This window comes from Lactuca saligna, chromosome 6, assembly GCF_052625555.1.
Source record: "Lactuca saligna cultivar CGN05327 chromosome 6, ASM5262555v1, whole genome shotgun sequence".
Lineage (NCBI taxonomy): Eukaryota > Viridiplantae > Streptophyta > Magnoliopsida > Asterales > Asteraceae > Lactuca > Lactuca saligna.
The window spans coordinates 122,744,769-122,754,307 of record NC_136422.1 but is presented as its reverse complement, the minus strand read 5'-3'; the positions used below and the strand labels follow the sequence as shown (position 1 = coordinate 122,754,307).

General features: G+C 31.8%; 1 protein-coding gene across 1 annotated transcript; it reads right to left on the bottom strand.

The window, feature by feature from the left end:
* Window positions 1-3,043: 3,043 nt before the first annotated feature.
* Window positions 3,044-6,883, bottom strand: LOC145003232 (uncharacterized). The gene is made up of 6 exons (XM_078962359.1): window positions 5,673-6,883; window positions 5,019-5,128; window positions 4,596-4,920; window positions 4,143-4,379; window positions 3,898-3,998; window positions 3,044-3,522 (listed from the first exon to the last, which is right to left on the bottom strand). The coding sequence occupies exons 1-6, from the start codon at window positions 6,729-6,731 to the stop codon at window positions 3,129-3,131; spliced, it is 2,226 nt and encodes a 741-aa protein (XP_078818485.1). The 5' UTR covers window positions 6,732-6,883; the 3' UTR covers window positions 3,044-3,128.
* Window positions 6,884-9,539: the final 2,656 nt, after the last annotated feature.

Genomic DNA, 9,539 nt, shown 5'->3' with positions numbered 1-9,539 from the left:
AAAAACGAAACTTTGAGACTATATTTTTGGGATGTTTAAAAAGGACATGGAAAAAACAAGCAATAATGTGTCCCAAATAACTCCAACAATAAGAAAATGAATTGGTTAATTGGAGGTGCTTCAATATGGCACATTTCAAGTGTAATTATCGTGTGAATTTTGGCAACAATGGTGCTGCTAATAGTGGATCCAATGGAAGTGGAAATCTATCTCAGGACTAACTTCATTATGTTTCACTTATTCTTAAATCATTCTATATACAAGATGATGATATTTCTTGTTGGATTGATTCTAGCACAACAAACCATGTATGCAAGGATGAACGGATATTTGAAACATAAACACCGCCTAAATATGGATATGTGTTGTGCATCACAGAAGATTCTTTTAAACCTAATTTTGGGTTTGATGTAGTTAATCTTGAATTTACTTTTGGAAATATTGTTATATTTTTTGAATTTTTGTTTGCTCCTAAGATTTGAAAGAATCTTGTTAGTATTAACAGTTTGAATTTTGATGGTTTTAAACAAGTTTATGAATCAAATAGGTATATCCTATCTTCAGGTGGAATTTTTATTGGCTTTGGTAATTTGAACAATAGAATGTTTCATTTGAATGTTTTCGATAATTTATTACCTAATCAAAATTTTGCATTTGTGTCATATCCTTCTAAAAATGATGGATCTATGTTTTAGCATGCTAGATTGGGTCATGTTAATTTTATAATGATGCATGAAATGTTAAAAGAATGTCCAATTCCAACAATTGACATGAATCTGGAAAAATGTAAAACATGCGTGCTTACAAAAGTTACAACATAGTAATTTGCAACTTTTACTAGAAATTCGGCTATTTTGGAACTTATACACACTGAGCTGTCTGATTTTCACTCTATTGCTTCCTTAGGAAATAAAAAATATATTATGACATTCATTGATGAATGTAATCGGTTATGCTATGTGTATTTTCTTAATGCTAAAAATAAAGCATCAGCAAAGTTTAATATATACAAAATCGAGGTGTCATTGCAATTGGGCAATCCGGTTAAATGTGTTAGAACTGATTGAGGAGGTGAACAATGGTATACTCAGGTATTTCTTCGATAAAAACAGTGCCTACAAAATAAACAAAAATATGAATTTGGTTTTGTTATAATCCGGTGCATGTGTGTCCATTGTAAAAGTCTTCAACCCTTCCTTTTGTCATTGATCGCTTTAAATTCCGATGCTTTAGATTGGTTCATTGGTTCTTCGATTAATAATGGTTCTCTATTGATCTTTTCCATATATATATATATATATATATATATATATATATATATATATATATATATATATATATATATATATATATATATATATATATATATATATATATATGGAAAAGATCAATAGAGAATATATATATATATATACACAAAGAGAGAGAGAGAGAGAGGTATGTTTCATTGAGATTAAAAATAAAATAGAGATCTTGAAATTCAACCTCAGTCATATATTTAACATATGCCGCTCTAACCTCCGGCGTACTAGCGCGACAAGTTGTTATAATTATAAATGATTATATAGCACCGCCCGTTCCATTCTCCCCTCACACTAGCTGACCCCACCAGTATCACCTCCGTCACTTATACCATCACCACCTCTGTCACCACCACCTCTTCTGCCACCAACTTTAATAATCATTTATGATTAGTCAGCATGTGAAGATACATATATCTATAATCATTTATTATTAGGCATATACATATAAACATGCATAATCATATATATTATACTTCTCTATCATATAATCATTTATGATTAGGCATACCTTGTTGTTGTCGGTACGCTCGAGCATTAGAGCGGCAAATGAGAAATATGTGGCTGAGGTTGAATCTCAAGATCTCTACATTTTTTTAATCTCAAGTGACCCCCTCCCCCCCCCCCCCCACACACACACACACACACACACACACACACATATATATATATATATATATATATATATATATATATATATATATATATATATATATATATATATATGGGCATAACCACTATAAAATACAATTTGGGATAGCAATATACATCATAATAACAATATACACTAACACTTTTTTCAACCATTATTTTTACTGTTGTTATTAGCAAGTTTAACCACAGTGACATTTTCATGGTCACTATACATGTCACTAATTGGATAAATTAATGACGACTTTCATGATCAGTACCTATGTTTAGAGATGGAATGAGTCGTTACAGATATAATGACGACTATACTTTAGTCACTATCTAGTAAGAACTTATATATTTTGGTCTTTAATTAGTTTAGTGGTGGGCCAATACTACGAAAAATGACAACCAAAATATTGGTCATTAATTCATTTAATGACTACTATTTTTCATGTTAGTGGCCACATCATTTTTGTCACTAATTAGGATTTTTCTTATTGTGTATGCTTAAAGCTCATGTGCATAGTGGAAATTGGTTGCCACCATAAACACTCAAGACCCAAAAGCCACTTCTAGTAAAATGATACCATAGCTTCACATGTGGTTATGAATCAATCTAATTTCTTTTAACAATAGTGGATACACACATAATCTTACACTTACTGCCCTTTCCTTAAGCTCGTAGGCAAGTTTTAGGTATGTATTCATTATAACTAGCGGAAAAACTCGGGCTTCGCCTTGTGTCATTTTTTGTGTTTTTTATTTAAAAATGTAAAAGTGAAAAAAGTTATCAATTCCTTAAATTTTTGTGGCCAAAATGGCTAAAGAATTGTAGGGGTTGGAATTAGCTAGTTTTTAGAAAAGTGAAAAAAGTTATCAAGTCCTTAAATTTTGTGGCCAAACTTTGAATATTAACAGGTTCCTAAAAAATGTAAAATTCTTTATTAAAATGACCAAAAATGTCAAAATATCTAAAAAAATGAGGGACAAAGTTAACAAAAACATACAAGTTTATTATTCATAAGGAACAAAGTTTTATTATATATATATATATATATATATATATATATATATATATATATATATATATATATATATATATATATATATGGTCGAAAAGAATTGTATACGGTAAAAACCAGAACAAATTCATCTTATTACATGTAATTCATGTGTAATCATAATTAAGAGAACCTAGATGGGTCTAACCTCAATGCCTTGCACAATGAGCCCCTTAAGAAAAGCATCATTAGAAAACGTCAATCTACAATTCCATGTAGATTCCCATAATTGTACTTCCATCCAGCCATCCTTCTTTTGTTGTGGAAGACCTTTCTTTTTGGGGCTATTCAAAGTGTTGTGACTATTGTGATAAGCCTTACTTTTAATAATTGGGATTTGGGGACAAAGTAAATAGATATACCATGAACAATACCAATCATTCACGACTATTGGAGACTCAAAACCAGAATGGTTTTCTTGTATTTTGTAAACAAGGTAACCTGAAAATGTTCTCCAAGAGGTCTTCATTCTGGACGTGCAGTTTATCAAAAAGCTGCTAGGAGGATCATAAGCCACTTCTCCAAATCTACATAAAGATGGTGAGAGTTAGTATTTTTTTTTCATAAATACGTTGTGTTTAATGGACATGCTAGAATATGACAACATATTCGTCTAAAAGGATTTAAAAAGCTGCAATGGTTACATGTACTATAAGAATATCCACAATACATAGTTTAATGGCATGGTTGAATGTGGTGAAATGGCTAATTGGCATTTAATGGATTAAACTCAATCACAAATGGATACTACATTGGCGTTTGATGCATATGAAGTTCGATGGCCAATGGAAATTAGTAGTTTTCTATTCGGTAGTTAACAATCTTAAAGGTGTCTATACCCAAAAATATTTACCATAGGGACATGGCTACAAGAAAACAGGTTTGGAGATAGAGGAAAGAACCTTGATTCGGGTGAGGACTGCCATCTCCACTCCCCTTTTTGCAAAGACGATCTTGGTGAGAGCATATGAAGTTTCTTCCCACTTTTTGTCATAGAAAACCACTGTCAAGGATACATGTGTAAGTAACTGTTTTGGAGTTCTTGAGTTCTCCCCTCTTTAACGGGTCGTAGAACCATGTAGATATGAGAAATAAGTGATTAAGAATGTCTAAAATGACAGGGATGAATCATTCATATAGGATATACCTCTTCACCATCATCAATGGGGAATCCTTTGCAAAAAATAGAGTAGAGTTCCTTCATTGTTGTCCATCGCATAATATATTTGGAGCTGTTGATTATTTCTTTATAATCACTAGGCCATTTTCGTTCCCAGTATCTGTCTTCATAATCACTAGGAAACTTTTGTTTCCAATAATTTATGTCTGTAAGTGACATGGTTTGCATATTGACCTCCTCATTCTCTAGTACTTGATACTCCACCTACAAATTTACACTTTAGACTTCTATCGATTATGGAAGAAAACTCGTAATCTCTAGATGTGTCCTATTGAAAAGTTTTCCCCACAAATTAAGTAGGTGGACCATAGGGGTTCTCTTAGATTAAGAAAACTCATCTATTTACTAAGAATGATTCAAACAATAAAAACCACATAAACAAAATGGTATAAAGGAAAAAACAGGAATTTGTCAGCTTACTCTCTCCACAGGTAGAAACTCAATGCCTTCTACTGCCAATGGAGCTCCACATTCAAACGTTATGTCAAAATCAATTCTCCTCTTGTCGATAGTAAAGTGATACAATTCAGCCATCAACCATCCATCTTTTCTTTCATCTACTAAGTACACAGTTGATGATTTTGTCTCCCCAGCTAATATGTAATTGATGCCAAGATAGTTGTGAATTGGGTAGTCAAAATCGAACACAAGATTTACTGTATATGTGATATGTGGCGACAAAAATTGTGTTCTGACTTGTAGTTTGGATTTATAACAATATGGTATAGAGTAGTCCACATTAAATCTGCAGAAAGATGCAACAAAGAATACGCTATTATATATACTTATCAAATAGTCTACAAAACTAGAAACAAAACGGAGGACAGCTAGCTAGTAATTAACCTTGATTTTCTTCGACAATAATTTTTGGGAGATGCAGGTTTAATAGGGATTAAACATCCTGCTGCCGATATCATTTCACAATGTTCTCCATTCTTATTCAACCAAAAACGCTGTCAATTAAAGATCGCTATCAAGTTAGTTGGACTGATGTACTGAATGAGTATATGCTAAGAAGAGAGATTTTCTTTGTTTTCGAAGTTATAGTGCACTTGTGTCAACATCTAAAAGTAAAGGGAAATCAAATACATGAGCGTTGGTTTGTTAATAGAGATATCGATAGATGGATTTTAACGTGGATACTACCCTTAATTAAGGTATAAATAACATTTTATAAATCACATTTCCACAACCACGAAATAATTATATATAATAAAAGGGATTTTCTAATATGTGCCCTAAGGGCACATATAAGAAGCATTAATTGATGATATATATTACCATAATTAATTATAAAATACATTAATAATAAGAAATATTACCATAATTAAATGTGAAGTGCATTAATAATTTCCATAATAAATGTATTTTGAATTTAATTATGGTAATATTTTTCATAATTAATACTTCTTATATGTGCCCTTAGGGCACATATTAGAAAATCTCATAATAAAAATCTAAAGTTGTTGCTAGACATAGACATATATATATAATTACCGTTTTGCCCCCATTAACTAAAATTCCTTTGGAGAGAATCATCTTTAGTTTCTCTTCGGATGTGTAGACCACAGGGGTTGTCGCACTCTTAATTAGCTCTTTATAGTCGATCTCTTGATACTCTATCGAAGGTTCTTCAGAAATCTCCTGCAACCTAAGCGCGATTTCAAGTTGTTCAACAACATGAGACATCTTTGGCCTATGCTCACGATATTCCTGCAAACATTGATAGGCAATTCCTGAAAATGTTTCGAGTGACCTTGGATCCATGTCTTTCTTCATATCTTGAAAGATAATATCATCTAGTTTCTTTTGCATGTAGCTTTGTTTCCACCTTTTCACAAAGCTCACAAAACTACCATTGTTATAATAAAAGGATAGTCTCCCAGACAGGACTTCAAATAAGACTACTCCAAAAGAGTATACGTCAGACTCTTTCGTTAGAGAATATGTATGCATATATAGCGGATCTATATACCCAGGGGTTCCTACAACATTGGTGGCAAGAAAGGTGTGCTTTTGATTAGCGGGTCCAATTTTCGAGAGTCCCATGTCAGATATTTTAGCGTTCCAGTTCTCATCAAGGAGAATGTTGGAACTTTTTATATCTCGATGGATAACTCGTTGATGTGTCTGTTTGGGTTCATGTAGGTAGCACAATCCTCTTGCAGCTCCAAGGCATATCTTGAGACGTTGCCTCCATGTGAGAGTATGGCTACTTAAATGGCGATCAAGGCTTCCATTGGATGCGTGTTCATACACAAGGATTTTCTCACCATCCTCGTTGCAAAATCCCAAGAGAGAGATGAGGTTTTCATGTGTATAACGGGAAAGCATCAGAATCTCTTTCAAGAACTCTGGATCTCCTTGCCCAAGTCTACGATCTAGACGCTTAAAAGCAACTATCTGTCGCCCCTTAGAGTGAGAGTATAATCCTTTGAACACCTCCCCAAATCCACCTTTACCGATAATGTTGCTATTATGAAAGTTGTTGGTAGCTGACTTTATCTCTTCTAGTTGGATTTTAAGATGTTGAAACTCCTCCAAGAAGGACTCCATATTTTTTCAAACAATAACTCTACTTGATTAGAAAGAAAAACAGAAAATAAAACTATAAGGCCAACAAGTTCTGTAAACGAAAAGTTGATCGAATGGTGTTTAGACTTTAGGTTATGAGAAAGAGAATTGAAATAGTGTTTGATATCACGACTTCTAACATTGCCTTGTATAAGAAAATCAGAATTTCACACATTTAAATTAATGTCCCAATAATTGAGAAATTGCTAGCTGGCCACCATAACCCATTAGCTTTTAGGGGAATTTATAAAAGTTCTTTTGTTTTTTTTGGTCAATTATTTTCCTTATATCTGATAAATAACGACAACATATTTTCTCAAATATACTTCTATTTCCACTTAAAGAAAGTGTTTATACATTTTTACCCTTTAAGTTTATTGGAAATAAAAAAAAATATATCATCTAGTAAGGCTAGAGGGGTTTGTGCGGTTTTTTTTTTTTCCTGATCGACTTTAAAATAATTGAATTTTTGTTAACTTTTTGATACAAAATATTATTATAACACTTTTAAAAACTCAGGAGCGGACGCAGAAATATGTAGGAGTAGGTGCACCAAAAAAAAGTTTCGATCAAATGTAATAATTTTAAAAAAATTACGAGCGCATTAAATATAACAAACTAGTGTAGACAAACTTTCTGAATGACAAACTGGTCATTTCATTGGCATGTTGTTGGACTTGTGGGAGTTTATTACCGTGTTGGTACCATCATCACAAAATGTTGCTTGCACAAGATACTATAAAAGCTACTAATGCAAAATAACTCGACATATTCCATTGTTTAGAGCAAAATATAATACACAAATGTCAACTAATTAATGCATTTTTATCAATTCAATATTTTTTTTCTTGACAGAACAAACAAATCAAATCAATTCAAAATGTAGAATGAAACATAAATTGAGTTGAACAACTTAATGATGTAATTGTGAAGAAAATCCATTGTTTAGTTTGAAACAAATGTAATGCATCCATGTATATGTGTAACTCGTATATGGAAGAAAATTTAAAAGATAGGACCTAAAAGATAGGACCCCGGTTACATGAGACTAAGGTAATTACTTTACATATATATGATTTTGTTGGCTACAAAATTTTTGAAGCCCAATAACAAAAGGTGCATTAAAAGGAAAATTGAAAGTAAATTTAATATAGAAAATTGTTTTAGAATTGAACTCGAGCACTCATTAAAACAAGAAGCTTAACTTGCGCCCTTTAACCAACTCAACCACCACTTTGATCAAAACTTTTAAACTACCATGCTAATATTAAGTATTTTTATGCATGCACATTTATATAATAATATTAAACTTTTTTATACTAATACAAAAAAAAATGAGTAGTTGCATGTGCAATCCCATGCACCACTGTAGATCCGCCCATGTAAAAACTTGATATATTTGATAAAATTCAATAATTATATCATTTATAATTTTTAATTTATATAAAATTGTTGCGCATTGAAAAATATCATGGTTCGCCAAGGCTTTTCATAGCTTAATTTTGACTTTGCCGCTAAATTCAAACCTTGTGTTATTTAGAACGTTGATAAATACACACTTAAACCTCAATATTTCATTACAAACAATATCATTATTTCTCTCAAAACATTTCTCAATTTTTTAAACATAACATGTCTTCACCTAATCAAATATAAACCTCAAAAAGAAATAAGAAAAAATCTTCATACTCCAACAACACCTTTTCAACAAGCCTTTTATCATCAATTTGTTATCGACTTTCATTCGATCAACCAATCTATTAACCGCAAGTTATCATTTTTCGGCCATAGCATTATATTTGTATTCACTTCCTCATCAATATCCTTCTCAATCCCAATTCATGAAAATGCTCCAACCTCAAACAAAATTTCAATCCTAACCCATACCATATTTCACATCTGTACTCGATCCAAATCTCGAATTGGAGCCTTTTGAGTAATTCATTTTAGACAAAAGTGCAAAAAGATCCATATATAGTATATATATATTTTTTTAGGTTTAATCCAAACTTCGAATTTTTTGGTTTCATGGTTTTTTTGGCCATGTTTTTATGTGCAAACCGTCACTCCGAAAATTGAAATGACTAAATTGTCCTCTTGATATATATATATATATATATATATATATATATATATTGTTTTTTTCTATATAATTTAATGTCTTATTAATAATAAAATCGTCACCCAATAAATGCCTTTACTCCTTAATCCATCATCTCAAACAGCTATCATGCCTGCTTGTTTCTGATCATCTTAGTTCACACTTGGAATTAAGATTAGGGTCAAAAGAAAATGCTATAGGTGGATGTCGATAGAGACGATGATAAGTAGAGAATGACCGGAGGCTAATTATAGAAGCACTACGAAAATTGATAGGAAAAAAAAAAAAAAAAAGACTTTCACGTGTAAAAGTTATCTTCAGAGTATAACAAGGGGAATGAAGAATGAATCAGATTCATGTAGTGATTAAAGAACAAAGAACCATTTGAAATCAGCTTGTTGGGAACAAAAAAAACCTAGATAACTCAAAGAAAAAACAGATCACTTTGCAAATAGAGGTAGGAATCATACTTGTTTCACAAAGCAAAAAATTTAACCCGCATGTGGATGTCTTTGAATTTAGTAGTGATTTAGCTAAACACACCAGGTTGCATTACACCAATGCTAAAGAGAAAGATACATAACTTTTTCACAATTTTCGGCGCGCACACACACAGAGAGATGAAAAATAAATACCCCAAGGGTATTACAGTCATTTCAATATTCGTAGGGACCAAATATGCAACGAAA

Coding starts and splice junctions, on each gene's coding strand:
- LOC145003232 (XM_078962359.1), bottom strand. CDS start 6,731: ATGGAGTCCTTCTTGGAGGAGTTTCAACATCTTAAAATCCAACTAGAA. Junction 4,921..5,018: donor TATTGTCGAAGAAAATCAAG/GTTAATTACTAG, acceptor ATCTTTCTGCAG/ATTTAATGTGGACTACTCTA. Junction 4,380..4,595: donor AGTTTCTACCTGTGGAGAGA/GTAAGCTGACAA, acceptor GTAAATTTGTAG/GTGGAGTATCAAGTACTAGA.